The sequence below is a fragment of the Phoca vitulina genome, unplaced genomic scaffold (genome assembly GCF_004348235.1).
Source record: "Phoca vitulina isolate PV1807 unplaced genomic scaffold, GSC_HSeal_1.0 scaffold4, whole genome shotgun sequence".
NCBI classification, from domain to species: domain Eukaryota; kingdom Metazoa; phylum Chordata; class Mammalia; order Carnivora; family Phocidae; genus Phoca; species Phoca vitulina.
Genome location: NW_022589707.1, coordinates 4,301,352 through 4,314,925, shown reverse-complemented (window position 1 = coordinate 4,314,925; position 13,574 = coordinate 4,301,352). Strand labels below are relative to the sequence as shown.

Genomic DNA, 13,574 nt, shown 5'->3' with positions numbered 1-13,574 from the left:
ACTCCTCTAAAGGGCCAGCTAGCCCCTGCTGTTTTTTAATTAGAAACAAGATGGCCCTGTAGTTCTCCTTCCCTCCCCTCTCTTCTCTTCGTGGCAGTGAGCAGACAAAAGAGGGCCAAGGTGCAAGGCACCACCTGTCTCTGGATCAGAACACACGCCAGGTATCTGCCCGGCAACCAGAGTTCCCTCTACGCTTTGTCCTGCCCGAGTCTTCATCCTGCCTGCTAGACCTACTTCCCTTGTGTTTCGCTTTTGTTGCCTTGGAGTTCCCCGGAGTTTCCTTCTTGAATGCCTCGACTTCAAGACCAGGTAGCAGTATTATCCTGACACTAAAACCAGTCAGACATCACAAAGCAAAACAAAACAAAAAAACCCTATGGAACAATTTATCTTAGGATATGGATACAAAAGTCCTCAACAAAATAGAAAACAGAATCCAGCAATATATAAAAAGAACTGTACGTCATGACCAGGTGAGGTTTGTCCCAAAGATGCAAGTTTGGTTTAACATCCATAATCCAACTAATGTAATACACTATATCAATAGAATTAAAAAAAAAAAAAAACACAAAAATCACATGATCATCTCAATAGACAAATTAACAAAAGCAAAATCCATGCTATTTCATGATAAAAAACACTCAACAAACTATGACTAGAACGAAATTTCCTCAATCTGATAAAAGACATCTATGAAAAACCAACAGCTAGCGTCATATGGTGAAAGACTGGATGCTTTCCATCTAAGATCAGTAACAGGACAAGGATGTCCACACTTGCTGCTTTCAGTATTATTGAGGTTCTAGGCAGGACAATTTGGCAAGAAAAAGAAACAAGAGAATCCACATCCATTTGCAGAGGACATAATCTTGAATATTTAAAAAATCCTAAGAAATCCACTAAAACACCATTAGTACTAATAAATGAATTCAGCAAGGTTGTAGGATATAAGATCAATTTATAAAAAAATCAATTCTATTTCTATACACTTGCAATGAACAACCTAAAAATGAAATTAAGAAGAGAATTCCATTCACAATAGTATTAAAACAATACAATACTTTGGAGCAAATTTAACAAAAGAAGTAAAAGCTTAGAATATGAAAACAGAAAGACTTTGTTGAAAGAAATTAAAGATCTAAATGAAAGTACCCCAGGTTCATGTGTTGGAAGATTTAACATTGGTATAAGATGGATTTACTTCTCAAACTGATCCGCTGAATCAACATGGTCCTTATCAGAATCCTAGCTGACTTCTTAGAAGTCAATAAATTAAACAAATTATATAAACAAATTATGTCTCTGCATATAATTTGATAATTAAGTTCTGTGCTATTTGATCTACCATATTTTATCAGTTCTAACATGTACATTTCCCCCTCATCTCTGCAATTATAATTAGTATTTTTTTCCTTAGTGAACATAATTATGCATCTTATAATCAATGACATCTTAAATATGATGAAATACGGTCATTTCACCTATTTCTAAACTCAAGAAAATGGTTTAGGGGTGGAAAACTTTCACTAACAGCTTCCTCTGGGCAAGACAGAGGCAAAAAAAAAAAAAAAAAAGCCATCCTGATTATCACCTTTGATCTCTAACACATGTGTTTTATGTAAAAATTTTAATAATATCTTTAATTCAATTCAAATTGGGTCACCAGTTATCAAAGAATTAAGATACAAAAGACACTGGGGCGCCTGGGTGGTGCAGTCAGTTAAGCATCTGACTCTTGTTGGCTCAGGTCATGATCTCAGGATCCTAAGATCGAGCCCTGCACTGAGCTTCACACTCAGTACAGAGTCTGCTTAAGACTCTCTCTCCCTCTGCCCCCCCCACTGCACATTCACTCTCTCTCTAAAATAAATAAATAAATCTTAAAAAAGAAAAAGATACAAAAGATATTGTCCTTGAATCAAACAGAAAATATTGATGTCACAGATTCAGTGTGCCATTTTTTAAGCACTGGACTAGAAAAGCAATAATTAAAAATAGTAATAAAGACACCTAAAAATATAAAACATCTCACACATTAGTGGCATTAGCTCACAAAAGGTTATAACCCAAGTGGGCACAGCTGTTGCTGAACCATGACACTTATAAGCCAACGAGTCCCAAACGTCTATCTCCAGCACGGACCTCTCCCCTGCACCCCAGACTTAAAACACTAACCGACCAGAATCACTTTGAGTCATAATGGAGTGAGAATTAAGGGTGCTTCTCATTGAAACTGCATTTTTACCAAGTGTAGTTTTATAGATCCATAAGCTGTTCCCTTGTTAGGCTGGCACTTAAAAATCCTCAGAGAACTCCTGCAGAAAATCTTGGTACCTGTACACACTTACTCTAAATTATTTTCCACTGAGATGAAAAATCTTTTCAAATGGTTTTCTCTTAATTTCTTCCCTTCAAAAATACTTCACTTGGGTTAGATTTGAGTCTCTTTCAGTCAGTGCTATGAAATTATTTCATTCTGTCATTTATTTCTATACTTTGAAAAAACATAAAAGAAGGAACAATGAATGCATAATTCCACACTCAATTTGAGTGTTATAAATAAGAGGACTGGGCAAATGGAAGGCAATTCCATTTGATATTTTCTTAGGCCAAAGGGTAAAGAAGTTAAGAGCTCCATCCCAGAGAATTTAAATTCTTCTTCCTAAGCCTTTCCATTTCTTGCTTTCCCCATATATGTGCCTTCCTCTTGTTTTCTTCTCTTTATCCCAAATTCATTTTAGTGATTTCTTTTTAACATCAACTTACCTTTGATGGCAAGTCTTTCATTTACTAATTGGAAACAAGGAAAAAGAGCATTAAACACTTGAATTCAAATTTTGAGTGCATCAATCCCTAATGATGTGAATTTAGGCAAATCACTGCCTAAAGCTTGGAATTACCATGTGTCCTTATCTGAAAAATGGGGATATCTGAAAAATTTGCACAAGCGATAAACTATACCACTTATCAGGGTGAAGGAAAACCAACTAGAATAAAAGAAAGGTTACACTTACACATATGGTAGTAAAACTTTACGACATCAAAGAAAAATGAGGTCTAAAAGACAGAGTTAAAGATGATTATAAACGCATAAGAGTCAGTTTGCTTAACTGCAAATTCTTCAACAGCTACAACAGAAACCCCTAAGAATATGGCCAACAGAGAGTGAAAATAAGATTTTATTCTATATGTGTAGCCAAACTGTTCATCAAGACGGTGGACAAAGAAAAGACATTTCTTGATAGAAGAGCAGAGTCCTACGGATTCTCTTCTTCCTCCCTGACAGAACCTTGGTTTCACTTGGGACGCCCATGTCTTCAGATACAAAACTGCACATCCCAGCCTCTTCCGCAGTGAGGGTGGCTGCTGGGTAGTTCCGGCCACTGAGGCCAAAGACTAGATGCAGGAAGGATTTCTGGAAACGGTGGAATCCCTAAAGCCTTGCTTTCCTGCTCCATGTGCTACCCCGTCTTCCCCTCTGCCCTTTCCTTTGTCCTGATGCTGAACGGGGGACCTGAGTGGCTGGAGTTGCAACCTCTTATGATTTTGAGGCAAAGGCTGATGGAACCACAGAACCCATGCCCTGGAACTACTTATCCCTGTACTTTGTTACATGAGGAAAAAAGAAACAGGCTTCTTTAAAGCTCCTGTTTCAGTTAGTCATAACAAAACACATCCCAATTTGTTATGAGTGAAGAAGAAAGAAAACTTAATTACCATCAAATATATGACTTTCTTTAGAAAACGCAAGCGAATCTACACTCACATTTCTTAGGAACAATAAAAGCAGGGCACCTGGATGGCTCAGCCAGTTAAGTGTCTGACTCTTGGTTTCGGCTCAGGTCACGATCTCAGGGTTGTGAGATTGAGCCCCACATGGCGCTCTACATGCTCAAGATTCTCTCTCTCCCTCTACCCCTCCCCCTAGAAACAATAAGAGCATTCAGCAATATATTGATATAATATACTTAAATCAATTTTATGTCTGTCTATATGCCACCAAAGAGCTCAGAAAACTCAAGTTTTTAGAAGGTGTAATTTACAATATCAACACAAAATATAGGGTTCCTAGAAATAAATCTTATATAAGATGTACAGGATCTTTTGGACAAAATATTTAAATTATTGAAAGCAGTTAAAAAGTTCTAAGTAAACAGAGACAGATATTATGTTTATGGAAGACTCGATCACACACAGGAATTTTCTTCCTCAATTGTTGTATTCTCCCAATTTATCTATAAATGAAAAATAATTCCAATAAAACTTAAAATAGAATTGTGTGCGTGACCCTTGTCAAGTTAATGCTAACATTTGTGAAGATCGAAAAGCCAGGAATAACCACCAAACTCTGGAAGAAGCAGCTGGGAGACTCCATTAGCCATATTTCAGTATTCATTATAAAGCTACGCTAATCAAGGCAGTGTGGGATCAGTACAGAAAGAAGTGTGTAAGCCAAGAGAAGAGACTAGAAATTCAAGTTCTCCCCCTGCACGTGAAAACTTTCAGTTGGAGAAAGTAAGATAAATGGTGCTAGTGCAACTCGTTATCAGTAATGAAAAAAAATCAGATCTCTAACCTGTATCATACACCAAAATCAATTTCAGGTGCAAGAAAAGACCTAAAAATAAGACTTAAAACTATACTGTGAGAATGTCTTTATGACTGTGGAGAATAGAAAGATGACTTAAGACAAAAACTACAAATCCCTAAGAAAAGATGGACACATTTGACTGCCTTTAACTTACTAACCTTAATGCATACAAAAATGCAGTAAACAACTGGAAAAGGGAAAATATAGCCAGGAAGAAGATAATTAGGATATGAAGAACTTCTGATAATAAGAAAAAACCAAATAGTCCAATGACTAAATAGGCAAAAGAAAGCGATCCACAGAAGAAACCAGTGCTGCATGGTTAATAACTACAAAAAGATGCTTTCCCTCAGCAGTAACCAGAGACTGTAATGAAATGTCACTGATACGCCTCAGATCGGCAAAAGTGATGAATTCTGACAATACCAAGAATTGCATGAGGACGCAGAGCACGGGAACTCTTGTATTCTCCTGAGTGAGTGTACAATGGCGTACCCACTGTCAGAGCCATATGGCGTACCCAGTAAAGGTGAAGACGCTCTTGCCTATGATGCAGCTATTTTTTTTTTTTTTTTTAAACTCTTAAATAGTTTTATTTAGGGGTTCTTTTCAGGCTTCCTGCAAAATGAATTATTTTTTAAAATGGAAAAAAAAAAAGATTTCCTGTTGTTTGTTCTACTAGGTTGAAAATATGGGCCAGACTACTTATACATGCGGTACATGCTGAATATAACTGAATATATGCTTATTCCTACGGACACTCTGCAAGGTAGGGATCACCCAAATAGGGTCAATGGACTGGACCAGTGTTTCAATTGATGCAGCTATTTTACTCCCAAGTAAATGACTGCCAGCCCTCGTTCCTGCTTAGTGCCCCTCCTGTCTTGGTGCCGGCCCTGAAAAGTGAAGTCGCTGCCGGGTCCGAAAGGACTTCACCAGCATCGAGATGGGTCCCGGGAACGAATGGAACTCCAAAAAGTACAACTGTTTTAGGTTGGAAATGTTTTCAAAAAAAGTTTCTAATGGGAGCTCGTGTCAGTTTCAGCTAAACAGTTTCAAAGGCTGTCACATATTTCTGTGCGCTGAAGCAGATCTGTCTCACCGTCCTTTCAAATTCTGATGAGCTCTCCAGACATTTGCCTCAAAATAGCTCTAGTTTTTCCTAATTGTTTCAGCAGTGGCTCATAGAAAAGTCCTTTAAAATATCTTTTTATCTTCAAATTATTTACTGTTGAAATATTTATTTCCTTGTGGGAACCTCAGAGTTTTGCATGTTACAAAAGAATGACGTGGTTCTGTGTTTTAGTTTTTACAACCTTAGAGGTACTGCTCAATCAGGAGACAATCCCTTTGACATTCAACCAAAGCGCTTTGATTAAATTACTATCATTTTTAAAGAGACTAGAGTTGACCTATTTCACAAGCTTGATGGTTTATTTTGGAATCAGCACTTATTTCATGAAAAGATCCACCTCAGTTTTTGTTCCTTTCAAATCAGACAGTTTTAGTATAACTAGGACCTATTGCAGTTAATAAGTACCGGGAAACATTTCAAAACTTAGTAAAAAGCAGCTAATCTTGTAAAATCTTTGACTATGAAAATAACTTGCTACTTTAGTTAAAATAGCTGCTTCTCTGGAAAAGTAAAGTAGGTTTCAAGAACACATAATCATGAAGAAGGTTGGACAAAGAATTCTTAGATTCCACACCAGAAGTACAATCCATAAGAGAAAAAAAATCATACTTCATCAAAATTAAATTAATGAATTTAGTTAATTAAATTTCAGAAAATGAAAATATAAGTCAAAGACTGAGAAAATATTTGCAAGTCATATATCTGATAAAGGACTTGTATCTGGGATATATAAGGAAATCTTACAACTCAAACTAAAAAGGAAAATAATGCAATTAAAATATGAACAAAAGATCTGAAGATGTTACTCCAAAGAAAATATACAAATGATCCATAAGCACATGAAAAGGTATTTGATATCATGTCATGGGGGGGAAGCAAATAAAACCACAACAAGATACTCCTGCATATCCACTAAGATGTGTAAAAACAAAAAGACAGTGACACGTGTTGGTGAGGCTGTGGGAGAAACTGGAGGCCTCGCACATTGCTGGTAGAAATATGAAATGGTGAAGCTCCTCTGGAAGATAGCCTGACAGTTCACAGAAAGGTTAAACACAGACCTACCTTTGACGTAAGAGTTCCACTGCTAGGTATATACCAGATATATATGTATGTATATATATATATATATATATATATATATATATATATATATACACACACACACACATATACACTTTTTTTTTTTTTTTAAAGAAAGAAAACCTCCCTTTGTGCAAGGGTTTTACTTACTGAGGTTCCACTTCAGGCCTGTTGTCGTAACATGATTGCAAGACTGTCCAACAGGAATAAGGCCACACCAATCACCTTCCATTCCAGTATCTACATGCATTTTGTGCTTTCCCTGAAGTAGAGAAGGAATGATCATTAGCAGAGTGAAGAGAAAGGACAGGACATCAATGTGCACTGAAGATCTGGTCCTATGCACCAGGTACCATCCCAGAACTTCATGTGGTTATCATACTTAATCCTAACAATGAATTTAAGTAGTATGTGCTGAATAATCCCAGGAACTTTCACCTGACTTAATCCTAGTCACAATTTTGCAAGGTAGCTTATTGTTAATTATTACTTTTACACATGAGAAAATTGAAGCTTGCAGAGATTAAATGTGTCCAGGACCACACAGATAACAAGGGGGCAGAATCAGGATTCCTACCTATACTTGCCAATTCTAAAGACTGAACTGATTCCGCATGCTAACAATGTAGCCCTATATGACAGTTCTAGGGTTTTAATCAAACACTTGCTCAAGTGTAAATAAAACATTGCTTCCTAAGTAAAATCGCTACTTCATCTCAGACTTGGACTTCTAGCTTTCAGAATTCAATGTCAATCCTGCTAATGGTGAATCTGCTTCCTATGCCCATGGCTACTCTAGGGGATGCTCAGTGAGAAATATCCACCTCTACCAAGAAACAGTATCTACCTTGAGGAATGAGGATGCTTCCTCCATCTGGATTATGAAAACTGATATAATTTACTATGTTTTCAAGTTTTCAGTTTATAAGCAGGTTAAAGTTAAATGTAATGTTTAATCAAGGCTATAACATTTGCTTTTAAATAGAATACTTGGAAATTCCTCTTCTTCTGCAAAGTAATGACTTTCCATTACTTTTGTATTCTATTCATTATCCTCAGGATATATGGTCTTTATAGAAAGATACCTCAAGTCCTTATGGGGAAAATGCCAATGCACACATCTATTCAATAATGACATAAAAAAGGTATTTTTAATAACTCATATAACTCTGAGGGGATAAAGATATTCTTTATTTTAATAAAATATTTAAAAGCTTAATATATGACACATTACCAGAGTAAGGTACTTTCACCTCCTTTTACAGCATTTTATTCCAACTGTGTCTTTTGTACTCTGTCATAGGCTCTGAGGACTTACTCTGCTGTATGTAAGACCTTAGCATATGAGTAGGCTTTGTCTTTAGCCAAACAACTGCTTTTATTAGGAAAACAACTCTCTAAATTACTTATCAGTTCTTGAAACATAACACAAGTTCATATACATCTCTACTACCTATACAACTCATAAATATATATTTCTATTTGAACACTTAATCAAAAGGCATAAATTTAATTAAGAGGGCTTAAATATATTCAAACACAAAGAATGTTTAAAGAAAACATAAAATATATTTGAACTTGGTGCCCATCACTGGGCAAACACAGGTAGACAAACACCAAGCAATGGATTAGATACACTCGGAGAAAAGTGGGTGGACTGAAAACACAAAGCATTGTGAAAACAATGCCCAATAGGAAACAGAATTGGTATAAATTACAGAACCCATCAGGGGCGCCTGGGTGGCTCAGCTGGTTAAGCATCTGCCTTCGGCTCAGGTCATGATTTCTGGGTCCTGGGATCGAGCCTTGTGCCTGCATCAGGCTTCTTGCTCAGCAGGGATTCTGCTTCTCTCTCTCTCTCTGCCCGTCCCCCATCCCCCCTTGTGCTCTCTCTCTCTCTCCCTCTGTCCCTCCCCACCACTTGTTCTCTAATAAATAAATCTTAAAAAAAATAAATTACAGAACCCATCTATATAAATTGAAATACAAACACATCAACACACCTCTTCTAACAACAAAATTTAAAAATATGTTAAAAATTTAAATATATATATACACACACACACACTAACATGTTTGCCTATGGGAAGAGTAAGGAGAATGGGAATGTGGTAGGCTATAAAAGGGAGGCAAATGGATCAGCCAGTGAAGATTCTTGCCTGGACCAGAGATGATCATGTGCCATGAAGCAACCAGCATAACTGACTCAACACCGAAATCTTATAAAAAGAACAATATGTTGTTTAGATATAAAGTGATACAAGACAAATTCTCAGACTCTTCTGAAGAAAAAATAGGGAAAATATTTTAATAATTCTAAACAATAATTCAAAAAAGAGGAATAATTGGGATGCAGCAATGGAAAAAACTTAAGAGTGAAATGAAAACTAATCTTGTTCTTGAATAATGATCTTTGTTGTTTTTGTTTTAGATCAATTTAGAGCAAAAGCATAGAAACTATTATTATAGCTATGGAAACATTTTACATATTCAGAGTAGAAGCAGTAACTGTCAGAGGTACAGGTATGGAAGGGGGAGGAAAGCGCAGGGGCCCTCATCTTTTCATCATGTTACATCATAAGAGAGTCAAGAAATAGTGCCTCAAGTAGTAGATTTTTAAAGGTGGGGATTTAAAAATTGCTCCTGGCCTGAGTAACTTGTAATATGGGTAACGTGCCTAAGCAGCAGAAAGGGGACCGAGGAGGGAGACTTGAAATCGCTCTGGCCTCCCTCTGGCCACATCCTCCTCCATAAACCTCCATGCCAGTGTCCGAGACGTGACTCATGCAGCTGCCTACACGAAGACTGTCATCACTGCATGAAAGGGGAGGCAGAGAGAAGTCGGAAAGATGCTGATCAGAGACCTGATCAGGTGCAGAGGAGTGGGGGGCAGAGTGTAGGCAAGGGGTTCTCTGCTGCTTGTGTGGGAAGAGAAACCAACTCCGCGAAGGAGGGTGCACATGTGCAAAGCCATGACTTGGTGGCGGGACACTCACTGACGGGGCCAGGCGGGGAGGCTGGGATGGTGGGGCACAGGAGGTTATCAGGGCAGGGAAGCTGTTCTGTGGGACATGACCAATACATGACCTTATGCATTTGTCAAGACCCACAGAATTATAACACAAGCAGTGAGCCCTAATGTAACTTAAGGGCTTTTACAAATAATAATATACAATATTCGTTCATCACGTGTAACACAAGTCCCCCACTAATGCAAGATAATAGGGGAAATTGTGAGCAGGAGAGGGGATATACGAAAACTTTTTCTAATCGGCTTAATTTTCTGTAAACCTAAAACCGTTCTAAAAATAGTCTATTAATTTAAAAAAAAAAAAATCTCTCCATGCCTTTCAGTTTCTCATCCCTTAACGGGACTGGCAGCAATGTGATGGGAGGTCTGAAACCCCGGCCAGCCAGATGCGCGGTACTGCACAAAGAGAAACGTGCAGCTGCTTCTCAGCAACCATTACAACTTACGCGGCTTTTCCCCCTAAAAAACAGGGTTTTCTTTTTGTTTGTTTAAACCATGAGCTGCCTTAATTTCTGTGTACAGAATTTTTCCCTCAATTGATTTACATTGACTAGCTTTGCCAGAGAGTTTGAGTATTGTTTCTCCCCACCACTCTCCCTTATAGAAATAACTCTCTCTGAAGGTATAGATGTTAAATATAACACAAATTATCATCCCAAGATGCAAACGTAACACACTTTGACAAATTCTGAAAGCCTCCTTCATATGAAAGGGAGTCTTGCAGAAATTTCTGATTTCCCTAGGAGTGCTTTGGTTTTAGCAGCAAAAGAACAGAAAGTGGTGGTGGCTTTTCATGTTGGTGGATCCTGGCCCGATAAGGGCTGTCCTCCCAGGGTCCGCATCAGAAAGCACAGCACACCAGAGGGGTTACAGGTAACCCACAGCCCCTTGAGCATGGGTGGCAGACTGCACCAGAAGGGCAGGAATGCCCACCAGGCCCAGAGGGCTATACCTCGGTCTCGGGTAACAGCGTCTTTGACAATGCGGCCCACTGTTAGAGACTGTAACTTCATTCCTTATCAAAGAGGAATTTGTGTGTCATTGGGTTGTCTTTCTTTCCATGTGTTATAGTTAGCCCCTATCTTTTAATTGAAGGCCTTCCTCCCCGTTTCTGGTCTACTTAACGGTTTGGTCATGGTCAGCTAAACACATTAGTATGTCTGGTGTTCCAGCTAACTTCCGTAGAGAATGGTGAAGGAGCTGGGGGGTGGGGGGCGGGGATGGGGGGGGTGATATAGGTGATGGGGATTAAGGAGTACACTTGTTGTAATGCACACTGGGTGATGTATGGAAGTGCTGAATCACTATATTGTACACCTGAAACTAATATAACACTATGTGTTAACTACACTGGAATTTAAAATTAAGAAGAAAAAAAAGAATGGTGAAGGAAGTAAGGAATGATTTCTCAACCGGTGGACATTAACTCCCTAAGAGAAGATTCTTCAACTTGCATCATATAATGCAAAGGAAACAGCACATATACATGTTAAGTTTTATTATCCCAGGGAGAGGATGCTGTTATAAAATCCACTGATTTAAATGACACAGTGGTAAATTTTCTTTTCTAGGCTTGCTATATATTCATTGCCTTCCTCATTATGTTAACATTCAACACACCTTTAAATTTTTAATCTGGGAATAAACAAGTTTGTGGACTTGAGAAGTCACAGATATGTTTTACCTGCAGTCAATTAATATTTTTCTTCTGTTCCACAAAGATGCTTAGCCGTACGTGAATGGTCTTTGTGTTCATAAATATGCATTAGCTTTGTATGGTTAAAGGAGGGCAATATGCTTTTCTCCTATATCTTCAGTCTGTGTGACGTCTTTAAATAATGAACAACAAAAGGAATTTTTGTTCACTCCTCAGATTTCTCGATTCATAATATAAGCTAGCCTGTATGTGATTTGACATAGGCAGGCATGCAGCCTGATATTAAAGATTTCCCCCAAAGATTTATGCCGTTACTGAAGACTAGAGGCACATGAACTAATCACTGACTTCCATCTATTCTCATGAATCATTGCACAGGTTTCTGCTCTGTCCCCTGTTCTGAGCTAAGATAACTCTTTGAAGTCAAAGGCAGTTCTACATAGTAAAGATGGGACAAAAATCAATCAGATGGTTTGCTTTTCCAATCATGGTTATTTTTAACATATTAACAACCTTAATGAGGTATGGAATTGTAATTTAGTGGAAGGTAGCAAAGCTATTGCTTGGCACCGTGCTGGAAATCATACTTATGAGCATGTTAAAGGCATCAGCATCACGAGATCACTTTTGCTGGACTGCAATGTCAACCAAGAGCAAAACTACACAGACAGATACCTAATGAAAAGGTAAGAAATCACTGTCACTTTGCTTGTATTATGTTTCTTCTTTGCAAATGACTAAGACACCACTGAGAGAAAAGATAAAGTACACCCTAGATTTTGCTTTTGCAAAAATATCAAACAATGAGCCATCTGAATCGTTTACCTCTCTAAATCATTAAATACAATAACTATGCCAAGTTTTATGCCAAGAGATCTTTGTGTGGATCTCACAAACTACATAGCAGTTTAACAAGATCATTCAAAAGCAATCGAACACAGGAAGAACATAAACGTCCTTTCTATTTAGTGCAGAAGGTTCAGGAAGCAGGTGCTCATGCCAGTTATAAAGTGGATGACCATTGATCAGATTGCTGTCGACGCTGCACTTGCACCCTGTGGCTGACTGCAGCTAAGATTTCTGGCACACAGACCCAGCATGATTGAAATACCACCGTATACTGATTAAACACGAGGATAACCTCTGGTAGCTCATTTTTCGTTAGTTTGTCCAGGTACTTAAAAAATTTATCAACAAACACTGCAGGAAATTAAACAGCCTGCAGGAAGGAACAGGGAAAGGAGCGGACGGCAGTATCCACACTAGACTTGCCAGGAGAAGAGGCTACTCTCTCACGCAGACACAGACCTCTGTGATGGGGCATGTCCACGCTGAGACCGATCCTGTGACAGACAGCCCTCGCAACAGCAATGGTCTCCCCGGTGAATTTGTAGCTGGCTGTCAAATCTCAAGCTAGAAGGCTTGTATCTTTACTTTTATGCTGCGTCACAAGTGCAGAATTCAAGACACAAGTGTACTGGTTTTATTCAAAATAGTCTGTAATGAATTGATGTTACATATAAATATATTTACATATTTTATTTAAGATATTTCCTTTTGAAAATTCATTCATACCTTCTCTGTAGATAGATTTTATAGTTTCCAACCATGGCAGAAGCACATTTTCCAAAGCGCATTCCAAAGAATATGACTCCCAGGATCAGGTGAGATCGGAAAGATTCTCCTCTTGGAAGTCACAATGCACTCCAGCATGGGTAGATGTTCTAGGTAGTTTTGTAGCAAAGAAACGCTGTTTACCTGAGTGAGAGCGCCCCAAACTTACTTTACTACAGATCCTCCTCCTGCCCCTCAAATAACACCTCATAATTACCCATGGAATCTGCATTTCAAGAAATCTGTGTAGGAAAATACTGATTCGGAATAGTTATACGCTGCATCCCAAACTATAATATTTTGGTTTAATATTTCCACAGCCAGAACATTTCAATGGTATGTTTTGAAATTAATAACCTCCGTCTGATTTTTGTTTTGGAAACTATTGGATAACCTCAGGCTGAAACTGTGTGTTTTGACATGAGGTAGACTTACTCTCTGATTAAAAGGTTAATGACAATAC

The 13,574-nt window shown here is 38.1% G+C and overlaps 1 protein-coding gene across 6 annotated transcripts in view; it reads right to left on the bottom strand.

The window, feature by feature from the left end:
• TPK1 (thiamin pyrophosphokinase 1) overlaps positions 1-13,574 on the bottom strand; it is a 325,993-nt gene that overhangs the window by 92,057 nt on the left and 220,362 nt on the right. For all 6 annotated transcript variants that reach the window (XM_032401396.1, XM_032401394.1, XM_032401393.1 and 3 more), the window contains one exon: positions 6,960-7,071. In XM_032401396.1, the coding sequence (XP_032257287.1) occupies positions 6,960-7,071 (112 nt within the window). The remainder of the gene's footprint in view (positions 1-6,959; positions 7,072-13,574) is intronic.